Raw genomic sequence first — 19,161 nt, 5'->3', positions numbered from 1 at the left:
AGGTTGATGAGCGCTTGAACTATGTTGAGAGACTGATAGCTATTCTAGAAAGAAAGATGAAGGTCCTTCGCAACAAGGAGTTACCTTTGGTAAAGGTACAGTGCAGCATCGGAGGGGCTCCGAGTGGACCTGGGAGCCAGAGGTTGAGATGTGGGAGCATTATCTTGAGTTATTCGCTGCAGCAGACTTCGAGGACGAACTCTTGAACAAGTGGGGGAGAATTGTAACATCCCAATGATAAGGTACTTCAAATTTCAACCCTATAATTTTATTATATTGCATTTTGGTCCCAGGTTCAAGTAATGTATGCAAAAAGGGCCTCAATGACATTGTTGTAATTTTTTGCCTTCGGAGTATGCCATGCGTACGTGGTGTACACTAAGCATACTAGGGCGCGCCCTAGTACATTGGGCGTACATCAGTCTACGTTGGGCGTACTTGCCAGATGAGGAAACCCTAATTTTTAGGGTTTGGTTAGTATTTAAGCATCCTTATGACCGTATTTCCCTCACCTCATCAGTCTCCACCCTCTCATTCGTGTTTGTAACCCTATTACACCTTGAGAAACCATTTTTAGCCTAAAAGTGTGTGTTTGTGTGCTTAGAAGAAGAAGGAAGGAATCCAAGATCATCTTGGAAAAGGGAGGCACTTTAGATTTGGGGCTTATTCTTCATTTGCAACCCTTCAAAGGTATAAAGCTTGCAGCTTTATCTTTCAATTATGTAGATCTAGAAATGGGTGTTTTAGTGATGCTTTTTGGTCCTAAATGTCTTATCTTGAGCATGACATGTTCTTGACGATTTGATTTGTCCTTTCAGACCCAAAGATGGATCCTAAGCCATAAAAATGAAGTCCCAATGGTTAGTTTTGCTTCATGCATCTTGTAGAAAGTCGTAATGGATTAAGACCTAATCCCACTAATGACCAATTTCATCAAAATCCCAAAATACTCAAAATACCCTCAAGTTTTCGGTTATCTGTTGGTAGAGGGATGTCGTAGGGACTATAGATAGTCACGTAGGATAGACTGAGGACTTTTGATCTAGGCTCTCTTACCGGTTCATTTATATCATTATGTATTCAATTTACTTTATTAATTAAGGAGCTAATACTAAAAAAAAATATAATTGTCTAAGACAAAAAGAGTTAACTAAAAACCAGTTAATTATAATTTTATAAATTTGAAAAAAAAAATATTAAAGTAAACATTTAAATAAATTATTTATAAATTTACAATTTAAAAAAATATTTATTAATTACTAAATATCAAAAAGAATTAACTGAATAACCAACCATAAAAAAGCATATCAACTAGTTTTTTTGTTTTATATTTAAATTCAAAAAAATAGTAAAGTTATGTTTTTGTGATTTCGGTTCATTTGATTATCAATATCTCTTCTACTGAATATGTTAAAATAACATAATAAGTGGATAAAAATTACACAATTGAAAAATATTCAAAAGGAGACCACCTTCTCCTTTGCACTCCCGTAAACCACATAAATCCTCCCTCCTAAAAAATCGCTACTCTCCCTCGATTTCCTCCCTATCTCTGCTTCCGATTCCCAACAAATTCAGGTTCTCTCGTTATCCTTTCCTGTAAATATAAACGTATATATATTACATACACCTAATTTCGATCTCTAAGCTTCTTATCGAGCTGCAAATTCTTAAAATTAACGACGAGTTCTCTGCATATTGCTCTATCTCTTTCGGTGTCTGCTCCTTGTGCTTATTTAATTGATTAGGGTTTCTGGAGCTGTAATAGATTTACGAATTTATATTATTCGACGTTAAAGTTCGAATCTTTCTTTCTGAAGCCTGTTTCCCTTTTTTATGCGTTTCCCCCTTTTTGCGACTGTCCAGAATAATTGATACAGTTTTCCCACAAAAAAAAAAATTCCTTTAACTTTGTGGGAATCGAATCTTTAAGTTAGGGTTTTTGTTGATTCCACGATTGTCGTTTGTGTGAGCTAAAGTGGAAACTATCCAATTTGGTTAGATTATCAAAATTTGGTCGAACCAGAGTTTGATAGTTGTAGACATGGTTGAATCCGTCGCTGCAACATCCCTTTTAGGGCATACACCGATTTTAGGGCATTACTTGAGAAATGTTTCTGTTAATCAATATGTGGCTATGCCGTCCCGATTTCCAAGATTTCCAGTGATTAAAGCCCAAGCAATGGAGTTGACTAAGGAAGCGAATTTGTACAAAGAGAAAGACCGATTCCCAAGATTTCCGCAGAGTTTCAAGGAAGAAAAACCAGAGTTGTTTCCACCTAAAAACAAGGCTGATAATCCTTCATTACATAATCCATTGGCTCGACAAGAAAGAATGGGTTGTGGTTGGTTAGGCGCTATATTCGAATGGGAAGGAGTTTTAATCGAAGATAACCCAGATCTGGAAAAGCAATCATGGCTCACACTTTCTCAAGAAGAAGGCAAATCCCCACCTCCAGCTTTTCTTCTTCGAAGAATACAAGGCATGAAGAACGAGCAAGCAATCTCAGAAGTCTTATGTTGGTCAAGAGATCCATCTCAGTTGAAACGAATGGCTTCAAGAAAAGAAGAGATCCACCAAGCTTTACAAGGCCGGATTTACCGATTCCGTGATGGGTCTCAGGAATTCATGAATATCTTAACCCGTTACAAGATTCCAATGGCATTGGTCTCGACCCGGCCACGTAGGAATCTTGAAGAAGCGATTTGTGCGATCGGAATCGAAGGGGTTTTCAGTGTTGTGGTGACTGCTGAAGATGTTTACAGAGGGAAACCGGATCCGGAGATGTTTTTGTATGCAGCTGAGCTTTTGCGGTTTATACCCGAAAGATGTATTGTGTTTGGGAATTCGAATTTGACTGTAGAAGCTGCTCATGAGGCAAGAATGAAGTGTGTTGCTGTGGCTAGCAAACATCCGGTTTATGAGCTTTCTGCTGCTGATTTGGTGGTGAGGTCGCTTGATGAGCTTTCGGTGGTTGATTTGAAGAATCTTGCTGATGTTGAGTTGACTGAATTTGGGTCAACGCCGGAATTGGAAATGGAGTTGGAGGAAGAAAACGATGGGCACCCGCCTTCATCCGTAGCGGTTGATGATGGTTTCTGGTAGTTTTATGGGAGTTTGTACAGTGGTTTATGGTGGTTGGCTGGTGATTGGGTGCCCTTTGTAAAAATGTAAATGGGAAGCCTGAAGTTGGAAAGGTCAAAGGGTTATCTTTGATATATAGATTACCAATTGTGCGATGGTGTGTCATGATTGTATGTATGTATCAATTGTTACATGGGTTTGTGTTATGTATAGAAAGGTACTTATGTTCTCTTGTTTATGGTGTTTTTACTCTTTGTATTTCATAGGAGTGCGCAAGTAATGGAAAAACCGACAACAAAACAGAAATTAACTGAAAAATTGAACCATCTTCTTTCTATATTCTGGGAAAAAAAAAGTTAAAAAATTAAAAAATAGCCAATAGACCGTCTAACTAGCATCCATCTATTTTGAAGATATATTACTCAAAGAAAAAAAAAAAAAAGGCAGAATAATTAGGGGTGTTCGTTTGGATGGATTGGTTTGATCCGATCCAATCAAGTAAATCCAAATTGATTTCGATTTTCAAAACCTGGATCCGAATTGTCCAAACTAAATTCAAATCCGATCCGATCCGATCCAATTACAATTCGGTTGGATTGATTTTTATAATTCGGTTTTCAAAAACCGAAACATTTTAAAACGACATATAATTATAATATTACACAACTTTACACAATAAGCAAAAACAAATCATTTAGTTGTGATTTGAAATTTATAAACAACTAATAAGAATATATATTATAGTTAAATATTTTATAGATACAAAACTTTCGAGAGAAAATTAATATTAATGTTTTTTTTATCGGGTGAAACTTTTTGAACCTATTTGAAAAAATAAATTACAAAATTAATATATATATATATATATATATATATATATATATATATATATATATATATATATAAGAAATGTTTATTCGGTTTTTTTGGACTTTTCGGTTCTTATTTTATAAACCAAAACAAATCCGAAATCCAAAATATTAATTCGGTTTTGTTGAAAACCAATCCAAAAATCCGAATATCCAAACCAAATAGTCAAATCCAAATTATCCAATTGGATAGTTCGGTTTTATCCGAATAGTGAACAGCCCTAAAAATAATACTTTCCAACCTCTTTATTTATTTATAGTAAATCTCCGATAAAGTCCCAATATTTTTTGTCAGTTTACGGTTTAATCCAAACATTTATTTTTTTAACAGAAAAGTCTTGATTATCTATTTTTATACGGTAATTTGTAATTTTTTTATTGAAAAAAAAAATAAGAAATGTTTCGCTAGATTTGGCTAAATAATATAATCAAGACTTTCATGTTTTAAAATAAAAATAAAAATTAAACCATAAACTAACCCAAAATATTTGAACTTTATCAGAGATTTCCACATATCTTTTATGATAAATCTATCAACTTTATCCGAAAAAGTATGGATTTTGCAATTAAAAACGTAAGGGGGATATTTATTTTGTATTTGTTGTTCAAAACATATAACTTACAAGAAAATGTTTCCTTGTATGGATATTGGTCATATCTGATTTTTCTAAACTTGACGTTGGGGGAAGCAGAAAATCATTCAGAGTGATGCTTTGATTGCTTTCCCTTTACAATAGTGTGTTGTTTTAAGTTGTTCTAAACTTGAAGTTTGAATACATACATACATAAGAGCCACAGATACGTTCCTTCTGTAAAACGGGGCATTTAATATATTATTAGATAGCTTGAGAATCGGCACTACAACCAACGAGCATTTGGTAAAGGAGGAGAAGGCATGAATCAATCAGAATTCAGAATTCAGAGCAAATGCACATGAATACCATTCAGTTAAGTTAGTAAGTACATATAGATGGATGGGGTATGAACTGGAAAACCGAGTTTAAAATATCCAGACACAACATAACATGCCATATTGCTTCACACTGCTCTTGTATGCATTCTCTCTTTCTCTCTCTGAGTGGTGTATTTTGTTTAGACAGACATAAAATATGATAAAGCCTAGAAGTCTGCAGTAAGGAAGTTCTCAGACAAGGTCACCTGCAAAAACCATCAAAATAACACACATTAACTATTATTTACTTTCAACAACTCGCCATGTTAACTCATGTTTCATAACCACAAACACAAACCAGCTACTTTGTAAATACAATGTTGAAAAAGAAAACTTACCTTCTGGCCCAGTTTGAAAGGAGGAAGACCCTTGTAAGGGCATGTGCCACACCTGAATGCATCACCTAGTCCACACTGCATTTTCAATTTCAAGATTCAACTATTACTATTAAATATTCTGAATAACAAAATATAAACACCAGCTTCAGCTTCAGCTTCTATGAGTATAAGCATAAACAAATATAATATGTTGTAAACATGGAAATTAAGTGGTAATGCAAATATGCAATAAACAAAAGGGACTTGACTTACACTGCCACAGGCTGACTTGGGGTTCTCCAACTGTTCCATAGTCACTCCCAGCTTTTGCACTTTCTCCTCTTCTTCAGCACGTCCACATGAGCAATTTTTGCATGCTTTCCTTGTGCTTCCAACTTCACAATCACCAACTGCAAAAATAAGAAAAAAACAAAATTATCATCCAATTTAACAGTTCACATCCTTATCCTAAAAACAACTAAAACTCCTAAACAGTTACCAGGTGGAAGCTGAGGTTTCTTCAAGTCCTCTTCAGATAACAGGCTGTCCTCATCAATAAGATCCATGTCATCAACAATCTGGACTTTAGGTAAGCTTTTCACTGGCTTCTTAAGAGAAAACGAAGAACCAATCTTCCAGGTAGGTTTCTTAGCCTTAATCTATGGATAACAAGATTATTAAACCAATTTATAATTCTCACAATATTATCTTGTATCCAGCCATGGATAATGGGCTTAAAACAGAACAATATGACATTGGACATGATGGATATAGATTCAAATGAACTTACCCCAAAAGATTGTGCTTCTGCGATCTCAACCACCTCTATATCTGAAAACCCTACAACCAATAGTTTACGCTTAAGAGAAGATTTCATCTGCAAAATGGTCAAACAAGATTATTAGTATACTCAAACTCAACTCCATCCATCATGACTCTGCTTTAAGATACTAATCAGATGCATTACTGTCTCCTTGGCAGCAGCAGCAGCACAAGTGTGATGGAAAAAGATTTCTCCACCAGGCTTCAACACCCGTGACAATTCCTCCAGCAGCTTATCACCAGGAAAATCTGATGACTTACACATGGATATCACAAAATCAGTGGATGATGAATCCACTGCCAAAGAACCTGCCACATATCAATGTAAAAAAAAAATAATAATAAGAAACTTGAATCATTTTTAAGCAACACAATAGTTTGCAATCAATACACAAGGTCCTAAAAGAGGTTAAAGACTTGTTAATGCCAGTTACTGAATTACATCATTGAAAAAATAAAAAGCTGGGACCTTGTAGTTTCAGGTCCAAGTAGCACATACTGCAATTATAAACTAATGATGCACCATCAAGCATCAATATATTAAATGTGAATTGTGAAGGTGATATACAAAGTTACAAACAAACAGGGTATGGGACTCAAGATGAAAGCATATATATTAACAGTTACAGATTCAGAGAATGGTAGAGACAGAAAGGTACTTAGTGATGCAGCTTGATTGATGATCAAAGGATTAAAATCCTGAACCACCTCCTTCTTGACCATTCTTACAGCATTCAAAACTTCATCCAGTGACACCACGACATTGTCAGTGATTGCCAACACACTACCTTGCACCACTTTTGTATCCTACAAAATCAGCAAGCAAAATTAATAAATAAAATCATAAATCATTATATGTGTAAAACTGTTTCTATGTTTAGATACTATATTCTCTTTCAATATAGTATCCAAACCTGACGTGTAGATGCTGCAAGGGGAATACGGTAATTACTATCAGCTGTCAACTGACCCCGCCTCAAGGATAACCCATGGAGGGAGTTGTCAGCGCATCAAACGGCACATCCATGGGTATGATTTATTCAAAACAGGTAATTGATAAACTAGTGAATTCATCATTGATCCTTGATTTAAATATCAAAAGCAGTCGAAACTAACGCATAAACCCACACGAATAGGAAATACCGAGATGAAAACAATCAATATTATAGAAATTCTAAATAAAGGGTTTTTTAGGATGGAATCTCACCATTTTAGCACAACCAGTATAGCTTCTGTACGACTGATCAATAAGAAACCAAACAAAAGGCGAATTAGGGCCTGCACGTATACGGATATGAATGCGCGGATACAATATTACCACAAATCGACGGAGGCGGCGACGGGAAGAGATGGAGAATAGCGACTTTGATAGGAAAAAGAGAATGAAAATCTTGGTTGCGTGGAGCCGTTTAGTACTTCGATACATGTACGTTAAACAAATATGGATACGGCCCGACCCGGATAGGTTTAGACTTTTTCATAGGATTTTATTTTTATTTATTTATTAGATTACAACCCGTAAAAATAACGGATAAGAAAGAAAAAGAATATTAATGATAAAAAATGATAATAGAAAATTAAAGAATTATAAAATTTTATTAAAGTAGTTTATTAAAAATATGATAGTAAAAAATTATTTTGTAAATAATAATGTATACACAAATGAATTTAGATTCCAAAAAAAATCCGAATTGAATTGAATATGGAATGAAGGAGGGGTATAATTGGAAATTCACTTTGATGTAAAATATTTGGTGAAAATGACACGTGGACAAAAGAGGTTTCACTTATTAAATTGGAATATATATTTATTTATTGACAAACCTATATAAATTTTAAACAAAATTTTACATATGGTATGTTTTAAAGTTAGTTCCTAAAATAGTCATTATTTTTTAACAAAATTGCAAAAATGGTCTTTGTGGTTGATAGAATTTTATGATTTTTGTCCAAAAAGTTTTGGTGGTATACTAATGGTCCAAAATTGGATCTTTTTATTGGTTTTGGTCTCTAACCACTTAAAAAGACTGTTATACCCTTATATTTGTTTTTTATTTTTTATATATAATTTTAATGATTTTATATAATTAAAAGTTAGAGAATGGCTCTCTCTCTCTCTCTCTCTCTCTTTCTCTCTCTCTCTCTCTATATATATATATATATATATATATATATATATATATATATATATATATATATATATATATCTAGTGGTATCATTCATCTCTTTCACTATCTTAGGAAAACACACACTCAAGAACATCCCTACTACCACCACCATTCGCCAAGCACCGATACCGCCCAAAAACCTTCACGACCCCACCGATTTATTCGTACATTGGGGAAGGATCGATGAATTGGGTCAACATAAACAACGAGGAATTTAAACCCAATGTGAATCACCCACCATACATGGAGCCTTCGGCAATGGTAGATCGGTTGTAAAAGATGATAAAAAATTGGGTTAAGACCTTTTCTTTACCCACCACCAGCCGACTGCCATAACCAAACAACCTCCACCAAGCTTCACTAGACCACCATCACCGCCAAGCTTGATTTCACCTTGCCCAACTTGGTCCACATATGCTTCCTTCTTGTCCTTCACCAGAAAGCACTAGAGTTGCACTTTAAAAAAAAAAACTAGCTCACATCTTCTAGTCGAGCATCATGTTCACATTGAAGCCATCGTCGGAGTTAGAACCTTAACTTTATGTCGTTGTCATCTATTGTATCTGACCACCAAATCGTTGTCCTCTGATTCCGCCAGCCGCCACGATTAAACCGAAGACCATCACAGCTTCCCAACTCCATCTCCAACAACGAGAAATCGATTCAAGTCTTAATCTCAGTCGTTCTCTACTCCACTACGTACCCTACCATTGCAAGGTCAATCCTCTAAAATCTATTGAACCCCCTTGCTATCTCTCTCTCTCTCTCTCTCTCTCCCCTCATTCTCTACACCATTACCGAATTTTAATTTTGGTTCCTGAAACAAGATTGGAAACGATTTTTGGATTCGATTTTAGAGGAGAATTTGAAATGGGGACTTCGGTTTTTGGATTTGGTTTGGGATTTAAGTTCGTTTGGGGCAGCTACCATCTTGAATACATATGAGATGGAAGTCTCACAGATGTAAGAACCGGAAAATGTCCTCCATCATAAAAGGGTGTTCCGATGAAGTCACACCGATGAAGCTAGTGTTCTAGCAGAAGATGTGGTGGTGGTGATGTGGGTTTGATTTTATTTTGGTGGTGGAGGTTCCGGTTGGGAGGATGGCATCTATAAGAGAGAGAGAGAGAGAGAGAGAGAGATTTTCTTAAATTATAAGATAAGAAGGAGGGGTGGGGTGTGATGGGTTTGATTTTCTTTATGGTTTTTTTTTAAATTATAAGATAAGAAAATAATATAAAGGTTAAAAAAAATAATTATTCAAAGGGCATATTAGTCATTTCATGTTGGATTTTGACCAAAAACACACAAAAATGTCAATTATAGGGACCAAAACCACACAATGTTTCCAAAAATGGACCGTTAGTGCACCGTCAAACTTTTTTGGACCATAACCACATAATTTTGACAACCATAGGGACCATTTTTGCAATTTTGTCTTATTTTTTTGCGTGAATGGTCCATAATTATAGATTTTGTGTGTCACACCCCAAAACCAGAACGACGGAAACATTCAGGGGCGGAGGACGTCATGTACAGTATCATAACAGTTGAATAGTAAAGAAAGTACACACAACCATCATATACATAATTGAAAAGTTTACATGATTGTAGTATTACATGTTTGCAAAAGTCAATTACAATATGATGTCCAAAAGATTAAACTAACGCCTGAGCGTAAGTCATCAAAATCAGTTGTTAACCTGGTTTAGCGATTCCCTGAGAATATAAGTTATTTCAAATAAAAAGTGTCAACATTTAAGTTGGTGAGTTCATAAATCATAAGCTTTATTTGTGTAAATGAATGTCATTTGAAAGGTTCACGTTTGTTTTTAGAAAACCCTATATTTTCTTAAAAATGATGTTGTAAATCGTTATTGTACAAAATGAATGTATTTGAACCAGGAAAATCCTATATTTTCCTAAAAGTGAGGTGTAGTCTTATATGAACTAAGACCATGAATGTAAGTAAATATGTCATACTTAGTTTGATAACTTGTAGTTTTATTATTAACTAAAACTAGTTGTAGTTGTATCTTTACTGAATTATGAATGTGATGATAATACCCTATCATGATTACTCAGTCCCTACAAGTTATATATGACTAAGACTTGAACCGACAGTCGATTGGGTGATTCTACCCTAAGTCCACAACCAAACAAGGAACAGGAAATGAAACTGAAATCACACATCCAACTGTCTATCAAATGAAAACCATATATAACCCTGATGTAAATACTAAGTGATCATATAGTTATTATCCCCCGAGCTTGATTGAGTTGAGTATCACTACGTGTATGAGTCATTGTTTCCGCGTGCGAGTTCCTATAACCATGCTAATATGACGGATATCCATATTGTTAATGATATTTGTCACCCTTGATCTGTCGTTCCAACTATAGCTAACAGTCAGGGCATGGGATTGTCTGTCCCGTATAGATCTATACACAAAGTCACGCTCTCCCTCCAGGAGACTCTGGCTGTAAGTGGTGGACTTTCGTTTGATACTAAACAAAGTCGTTGTCTCACAGATGATTCGCTAACAATAAGTTCACGAGTAATATGTTGAAAAACCTTTTAGTAAATAAAAATAGCAATTTTCATTTATAACTTTGTACGATAGAAAGAGTGGATTGACTTATAAATTGTACTTATCACAATTTATATACGTGTTTTCCTATCGTTGGTCCTTTTAACTTGTAATTTCCATAAAACTATACTTATCATAGTTTCCATGTATATTATTTATATAATGGAACTTTGTTATTAACAACATTTAGAAGTTTATAAGTTTTATAATAATGTTTGTGATTCGAAGTCGATATTTTTGTGTAATACATACGTAAAGTATAAGAAAACGTAATCAATAGTTTGAAACACAAGTTTCCTTATGTTATAATTGTATTCCCCCCTATAAAACATATAAAAAGTTTAGAAAAGGTGTAGGGGTATGAACTCACTTGGTAGAAATGACGATTTGATAAAAAGGATGTTTAACTCGGGCAGCACTTCGACTGGAAAGAAGAAAATTTCTCGGGAACTTCGGGACTTTGGGCTTCCGTCAGGGCTTAAACGCGTAACCGGGGCGTCGAGGTAGTCTTGGGATGATACCGGGGCTTCGGGGGTACTTCTTTGCACATAAATCGAGGTAATATGGGTGAGAGAAGGGTGAATTAGCAACCTTGGCCGGCTGCCCCTTTAAATCTATATATAGGGCTGATTTCTCGATTTTCACGTCGTGAACAGTATTTTCACGTCGTGGGCTTGATCGTCACTGCATGCGTCATCACAAGTTGGGTCTGGCAGACTCCAGGAGGTGTCAAAAGACATTTCACGTCGTGAACACTATTTTCACGTCGTGGTTTCTGACAGTTTTGGGGTTTCGCGCCCCGAACTTCAAAAATTCATAACTTTCGCATACAAAATCCGTTTTCGACGTTCTTTATAACGACGCGTAGGTGAGATTATGCTCTACAAGTTTCATTTAGACTTCGTTGGTTAATTTTGAATTTATTTTATTATATTTTTATTATATTATTTTTAGTAAGTCGAGATAGGAAAACTCCGTTAGAAAATCATAACTCCTTCGTCTGACGTCCATTTTCGTATGTCTTTTCACCGTTGGACTACTATTGACGAGATCTTCAATTCTCGTTTAGGTTGCATCGGCTAAAAGTCGCTCGATCTCTACTTCGAGTTTTTAGCCGTCTACTACTATATCCGAAACTTCGAAAAATCATAACTTTCTCATACGAAGTCAGATTTGAACGTTCTTTTTATGTTTGTTTACGGTTTAATGATATCTACGAATTTCATTTAGATATCTAATGTTAAAATGTATTTTATTAAAACTTCGCCTTTTAGGTTTAATAGTGTTTTACCGGTTTTGCTGCGGATCTTCGATTGGTCATAACTTCTTCGTTATAACTCGGATTTTAGTGTTCTATATATTTTCGGAAACCCGATTACGATATCTACCACTTTATTTACCCCAATTAAGGTTATTGAATAATTTATTTTTGACCTAAATTTGACTGGTGTTACATTGTGACGTCACCGTTCCTTTTCAATGACACCGTTATTTTCTGATAAGTTTAATATGAAAAGACCTTTTACCCCTCTTTTATTGTTCTATCTGGAAAAGATTTTTTGTGTGTGCTCTTCGACCTAAGAATCAAAGATATGAGGTGATTTTTGTAGAAATATGTGTTCATCTTTGAGTTCATGTTCTTGATTTTCAAGAAACCCGTCATTCCAAATGTAACGACCCAAAAATCAGGGGCAAAAATTTCATTTTTAATATCACCCAACCATAATTACTATTTATTCCAAACATTTTTAATTAGTAACATTTATCAGAGTTCGTCCCAAAATCATTCATAGCGGAAATCATAGGTGTGTGCATTGCGATCAATCTGAGCCCTTCATTTCCAAATCGATAAAACCTGAAACCAAAAATATAAACCGTAAGCACAAAGCTTAGTGAGCCCCCGACACATACCCCACACACAATCCACATAACACATATCGTATGAGCTATAAAAGTTATCTCTACCGTCGATCATACGTTGGAAGTAAGTATGAAAGAAGACTGTCATGAGTAACTATGAAAGAAGAATGTCATGAGTTGGATTGTAGATTGTCTAAGGCGTTAGGCATAGCAACAGTTTGCTATACCATTCATGAGTACTTCTGAAATTAGATTTGAGTATTAGATCAACCCGCACCCACTTAAATCACTTCATGGAATTTATCACGAGTGATCGTGAGACGATAATATCATATAAGTCTTCAAACCTAGATATATGAGTTGTTGACTATGAATTAGTTGTGCATTGATGATACGACAACGCATCAGTAACATGATGTTATAAAACGTATCGTTATGCATGATTTAATGAGTAGTTAGTACAAGCATATAATGTCGAAGTTTATTTGTTCCCTTTTATCCTAAGAGGATTAAAACGATATCTTGGGCCCCTCAATTATTCTGTTTTGACTTGTGTATCGGGCCCGATTAGAACTAAATTGATGTGTTTGGTTATGTTCTATGTCAGACGAATCGGAAATTGGGAAACAAACTGTTGGACAATAAGTATGATATTGTTCCATGTATTTGTCCAACTAATATCTTGAGAACAAGGGATTATATGTCCCTTATCTAAAGGATGCGTCACTAACTGGTTCAGAGTTTACTGCGACTTTTGAAAGCTTACGATTGCTAAGTCGGATCCTAAAGTTACATTGGCAACTATAGTTATTAGACTTATCCAAGTGGGAGACTGTTGGATTAGTGTCTAAGCCCATAACTATAATTGGGATGTACTTGACCCGATTGTAGCATGGTCCTTTTTGGGTTGCCTTCACCAGTGCAATTTGATAGGATGGATTTTGAGAATAAGGTTATTTATGGTTTATTAATATATTACAAGTATCATGTATTAATATGAAATCATATTATTTAATTAGTATTGATCAAGAATTAATTTGGAGTTAATTTTATGGTCAAAAGAGACTAATTAAATATATGGGGATTGATTATGTAAATTAATGATTCTTATATTGTGGGCCAATGATCTATGATTATGTAGATGGGCTAAACTAATCCATGGATAGTACATGGAGGTTAAATCCATGGAGCATGAGAATGCGGAAAGTCGTGGGTCATTAGGGTTTACAAAGTGTTACCCTAACATGTGCAACACTATAAATAAGCCCTTCTTAGAGCCAAAATCGGTTGCCACTTACTTTCTAAGAGGGTGAAATTGATTTTGTGATAGTAACCTATTCTCTCAAGCCTCCTCTTGCATTTTGGTGTTTGTGAACCAATAGAGGCATCACACTTGAGGTGCTCAAGCTTTCAAAGGTTAAGAACTCTACCCTAGTCAAGAGGTAAGCATCCAAACTAAGTTTATATTGTATAGCTTCAATTGTATGCTAGCTAGGGATAATGCTTTGGAAAAATTGAAAATGCATGTATAATTAGAGAAAACATAGATCCAAAGCATTTAGGGTTGCATGTGCACCATAGGAGTGTTATAGTGCTCAAAACCATACATTACCCTCAACAATAGAGGAAAAATACCACCATCTTCCCCCCGTCGCCTCCAGAAGGGGCTCATTCCCACACCAGCGAGCAACGCTTCGGAATAGTCCTCAGGGGCGACCTGTATACTTTTCAAAAGATCGGCTACAACCTAATTATGAGGAAACAACTTAGGGGTTGATCTATGAGGCCAAAACCATTAGAAACTACAAATAGGGAATGCGACATTGGCTTTATGTTCACTTTCTTCAATTTGATATTTGGACTAAAGCTTATTGATGAAAGTACCTTTTTGTTTAGAAGTGATACTCTTAAAAATAAGGGCTGAAAATACCTTTGAGGCTAAAAATTCCTTTTGAGACTTAAAATACAGCCCAATCTTTCATTACATTTGGTTCAATTGATATCTACCAAAGATGAGTTTAAGTTATCACCTATCACACAAACAACCAACAGGTTAATATTAGCATGATCACTTTTCTTACCATATAACATTATACTTCCATTTTACTATAACATAAAGAAACTATATGAGAGTGAAAACCAATAGTTTACTCAAAAATAGACCAAGTGGTAAAGTCAAATCTGAACATGCTGACATACATTGTGACATTCCTATTTTTACGGCCAAAAAATACCGATTTTGTTTATGTTTTATAAAAAAATCAGAGTACCTCCTTTAATAAAAAAGTTGCAGAATTTGTTCCCAGTAAAACATGATAAATACGTTATCAAAGTATTTCCGAAGAAAAGTATTTTTATTCATTTTAAAACATTTGGGATGTCATCGTCAATACATAAACATAAGCATAAACATAACTTACATTCATTATCACTAGTGATTTACATCTCCTTAATCTCTCAGTGTAGTGTAGCTTTGTATCGACACCTGTGATACAATTAAATTAAACTGAGTGGGTCAGGTTGGGAAACCTGGTGAGTACATAGGGTTTTCAACTCACAATAATATAATTATTATGTTTAATCATCAAACAATTAACCCAATTAGCCATCCCCGTTATCTTCTTTACTCTTAAGGATCTACCCTAAGAATCAGCTATTTCTCATTCATTCATTCCTAAGAATTATCCTAAGGAACAGGTACGAAGTCCATCGTTGTCAATGACACAGCTGTCAAGCACAACTGCTAGTTCTATCACTTAGGCGCAGCTGCCATAATTGTGACATTCTATATGAGGCGCAGCTGCCAGTATTGTCCTTCGAGCACAGCTGCTAGGGTTATCTCGTTTATTGACAATATCGTTTTCGAGAGTCCACTCGCAATACATGTCAATGGGTTTTTAGAGTACACCGGTGAACACATCGTTCACAACACCTACAAGTTGCGAGTCTGCTAGTGTTCCACTGGACTGTCTAGAATAGTTCGTGGTTGTCATCCATACTCTGTTAGATGATGGGGCCAACATTTGGGAACAAGGACTCTCACATCTTCCACCTCTCACCCTTACCTCATGGTCTATATCACCTCTCAACTCATCATCCAACTCATATTTCATCTACCCATGTTTTACCCAACATATTACGTAGATATAAATACATAAAAAGTTAAAATCATATAAAACTTGTATAAAATTGTTCATCCAGCATAGATAGCAAGTATATATATAATATGCACACATAACACGTAGTTTATATAAAATACTTCATATCTATGTGTAAGATGAAAGGGACCATGCACTCGCTTGAAAAGGTGGTGATTCCGAACTCAAACAGCGCTTCGCTTCTTAAAAATAATTTTCTTCGACGAAACCTAGTATTATTACCACTAGAGTTTAGTCTATTATTCGTCGAGACTAATTAATAGTCTAGCTATTATTACTATTATATAAGCGTTAAACAATACTTATATAACCCATAATAATAGCCCAAGTACTTATTATAAGTTCCTAATAACGTTACTATAATTAAATAAAAGCTATATTAAAAATAGCGTAGGCGTAGCTCACTTACAGCGTGTTTTATAGAAAACCAGACTTTTCTTGGAGCAGCGTTCCCGAGCTGAAAATTTCTTCTTCACGGAGCCGTCGAGCACTCCGGGGCTTCCGCCTCGTGCTAGGGAGGTTCCCTAGCCTTTTCGGGGGGTTTCGGGGCTAGAGAGAGGTTCTAGTGAGAGAGTAAAGAGAAGAAAGAATGGGAAAGGTGTGAAGAAAATAAGGGTGGGAGAGGTTCTATCTATAGGGTGAAAATGACTGAACTTGGTGCCACATGTTACCATCTAGTGGCAAGACTTAGGGAGAAAGCAATGGCCAAGATTGTGCCACATCACCCATTTTCGCACAACACACTTCCGACTTCTAAAATCCGTAATTTTCACATACGACCTCCGTTTTTGACGTTCTTTATATCCACGCGTAGGTAAAAATAAGATCTACAACTTTCATTTTGACTCCATCGGCTAATTCTCGACCGATCTTAAATTTAACAGTGCGAGGAGATTATACTGTTAAATGTCCGTGTAAAATTCATAACTTCTACATACGGACTCTGTTTTCGCCCGTATTTTTACCGTTGAGTTCCTATTAATGAGATCTTCAATTCTCATTTAAGTCGCGTAGGCCAAAAACTGCTCGATCCTAAAATTCGAGTTTCGGGTTGTGCACTGTTAAGCCAAATCTTAGGAAATTCATAACTTCCTCATACGAAGTCAGATTTGGACGTTCTTTTTTTGTATATTCTCGGTTTAACGTATACTACAACTTTCGTTTAGGTTTCTAAGGCTAAAAATTCATCCATCGTAAATTCACTGTTTACGTCTCCCGGTGTCGTGTCGGTTTTGCCGTAAAACTTCGACGGACCATAACTTCTTCGTTATAACTCGGATTTCAACGTTCTTTATATGTACGGAACCCTTGTGACATATACTATAACTTGGTAAAGATTATTTATTCTAAGTTATATTATATCAAAAATGTCATTTTTAACGTTCATTGTCTCTAAATTGACTAGCCCAAATCTGCGGGCGTTACATACATACTAAAAAAAAGCAAAATAGATTTCACAGAGGCACGAAGTATTATGTTGATAACTTGATTGGATGAGTTTTGTAGAAACACAAATTAGTTGAAATAAAAGTATACTATAATCGATAAAACTGACTTGGTGACCAAAGCAATTTAGTGAAATCAAAATGTAGAGTGTATATGAATCTTCGGAATACAATAACCGCATGTCATGCTCTCTCCGACCAGCAAACCAAACCACCATATCTGTGAAAATTTTAACAGACTTTCAGATGTTAAATCCCTATAAATTGTGGTTAGCAAAATGGAATTAGAGATTTCTAAATCCTCCCAATAGATCCCAAGACAAAGTGCAAATGCAATATCCTAACCGAATCCTTGTTTATTGATTTATTTCTCGATTGGCTTTTTTACCTACTATCCAAGCCAATTGAGCAATGGCGTATGCAAGAGATAACACCCAAGTCCCTATAACAGAGTAAAATAAAGCATTTTTTTTAGAAAACACGAACATACAATATTAGAAAAAAAGAATACCAACAACAAAATCGTTGAAAGATAGCCATCAAAAACAATATATGTAGAAAAATGTTAGTCATTGAGGTATTTTGTCAAACAGTTGGTGTTTATGGATACTAAAAAACCCAAAAAATGAAATCCAAAAATTATGTTCAACAACCTAATTCGACAATGCTGAGATGGGTTTTGGAGATGAATTTAACCTGATATCAATGCTTTCATTATTCATTATTCATTATTCACGTTTTTTTGGCTTCGGCTCTACAAAATATCATCGGTTCATGATTTTGGAGGCTAGATTTTTGGTAGCAAAGAACACAATAACAAACTGTATGAAATGAAAAATTAGGAAACTTTTGTGCGATTCCTGAACGACATCTAGAATTTGAGCGGTAAAAGCAAAAATGGTAGCCTAAGAAGATGACCTTTCCATATGCTGAGGAATTTCTCTTGACCGGAGTGTCGAACCCCTGAGTCCCCTCTGTATGCGTTCCTAAAATACTTTTCCATATGTGGTGGTTTATGATCGTAAACCAGCAAGAGAGAGACATATTGTGTGTGTAAGTCTTTAATCGTCATAAATTGTGTTATTTCGTTGAGATGCTACCGTTTTCTTGAGCAAAGAAACATGTAGCAATGGTGGTTTTGACCAGAGATAGATAGAGAGAGAGAGAGGCTAACGACTGATGAGCGGCTAGATTATGGTTTCAAATTGATGAGTTGCTGTCTCTCGATGATAACGAATGAATAAGAGGCACAAAGGGTTGTTTCGGAAAATCACTTAAGTATTTTAGGCGGGATAAATTGCTAGGGGCGGGCTAATAAAATGTCATGTGACAAATTTGCTCTTATTTATTAGAATAGGGGATAATTCAAAATAGTCAATATATTATATCAATTTAGTATATAAATTAGACAAAACTGTACAAATGGTCCCTGTGGTTTGTCAAAAATTGTCACTTTGGTCCAAAAAAGTTTGGACTAGCACCAGAGGTCCAAAGTTTTCATTTTGTTGCTTGTTTGGTCCAATCTATTATGATTTTTTCAAAATGACGGATTTGCCCATGTTAATATGATTTTTTCTTTTTTTCTTAATTGTTTTTCTGATTTTCAGATTAAAAAGAATTAAATTAAAATTAAATCTCTCTCTCTCTCTCTCTCCCCTCCCTCTCTCTCTCTCTCTCTCTCTCTCTCTCTCTCTCTCTCTCTTTCTCTCTCTCTCTCTCTCTCTCTCTCTCTCTCTCTCTTTCTCTCTCTCCTCTCTCTTCGATCTTCCTTCTCGTCACTCCTTTTTTCTTCGACTCCCAAATACAAACTGAACCACCGATTCCTATATCAGTCACAAACCGACGGCCGGACACCTTGGCTCCGTTCAACCCTGCGGTCTGGAAATCAGACTG

At 35.4% G+C, this 19,161-nt stretch overlaps 2 protein-coding genes across 3 annotated transcripts; one reads left to right on the top strand and one right to left on the bottom strand.

The window, feature by feature from the left end:
• The first annotated feature begins 1,448 nt into the window (after positions 1-1,448).
• On the top strand, positions 1,449-3,323 carry LOC145091456 (5-amino-6-(5-phospho-D-ribitylamino)uracil phosphatase, chloroplastic-like). The gene has a single exon (XM_079029187.1). It carries the CDS (start codon positions 2,045-2,047, stop codon positions 3,104-3,106), a length of 1,062 nt encoding a protein of 353 aa, XP_078885313.1. The 5' UTR covers positions 1,449-2,044; the 3' UTR covers positions 3,107-3,323.
• A 1,548-nt stretch (positions 3,324-4,871) lies between these two features.
• LOC145091455 (Cytokine-induced anti-apoptosis inhibitor 1, Fe-S biogenesi) lies at positions 4,872-7,486 on the bottom strand. Of its 2 annotated transcripts, XM_079029186.1 has the most exons (9): positions 7,364-7,486; positions 7,253-7,285; positions 6,705-6,852; positions 6,191-6,354; positions 6,014-6,100; positions 5,723-5,882; positions 5,497-5,633; positions 5,245-5,319; positions 4,872-5,112 (listed from the first exon to the last, which is right to left on the bottom strand). In XM_079029186.1, exons 1-9 carry the CDS (start codon positions 7,469-7,471, stop codon positions 5,074-5,076), a joined length of 951 nt encoding a protein of 316 aa, XP_078885312.1. In that variant the 5' UTR covers positions 7,472-7,486; the 3' UTR covers positions 4,872-5,073. The 2 variants fall into 2 exon arrangements, with proteins under 2 accessions (XP_078885312.1, XP_078885310.1); XM_079029184.1 differs by having other exon boundaries at positions 7,253-7,486.
• Between the last annotated feature and the right edge of the window lie 11,675 nt (positions 7,487-19,161).

This window comes from Lactuca serriola, chromosome 3 (genome assembly GCF_051521515.1).
Source record: "Lactuca serriola cultivar US96UC23 chromosome 3, Lser_US96UC23_V15, whole genome shotgun sequence".
NCBI classification, from domain to species: Eukaryota; Viridiplantae; Streptophyta; class Magnoliopsida; order Asterales; family Asteraceae; genus Lactuca; species Lactuca serriola.
The sequence above is the reverse complement of the archived record's forward strand: the minus strand, read 5'-3'. Positions and strand labels throughout refer to the sequence as shown.

Coding starts and splice junctions, on each gene's coding strand:
- LOC145091456 (XM_079029187.1), top strand. CDS start 2,045: ATGGTTGAATCCGTCGCTGCAACATCCCTTTTAGGGCATACACCGATT.
- LOC145091455 (XM_079029184.1), bottom strand. CDS start 7,471: ATGTATCGAAGTACTAAACGGCTCCACGCAACCAAGATTTTCATTCTC. Junction 6,355..6,704: donor CAATCAAGCTGCATCACTAA/GTACCTTTCTGT, acceptor GATATGTGGCAG/GTTCTTTGGCAGTGGATTCA. Junction 5,883..6,013: donor CAGAAGCACAATCTTTTGGG/GTAAGTTCATTT, acceptor TGTTATCCATAG/ATTAAGGCTAAGAAACCTAC.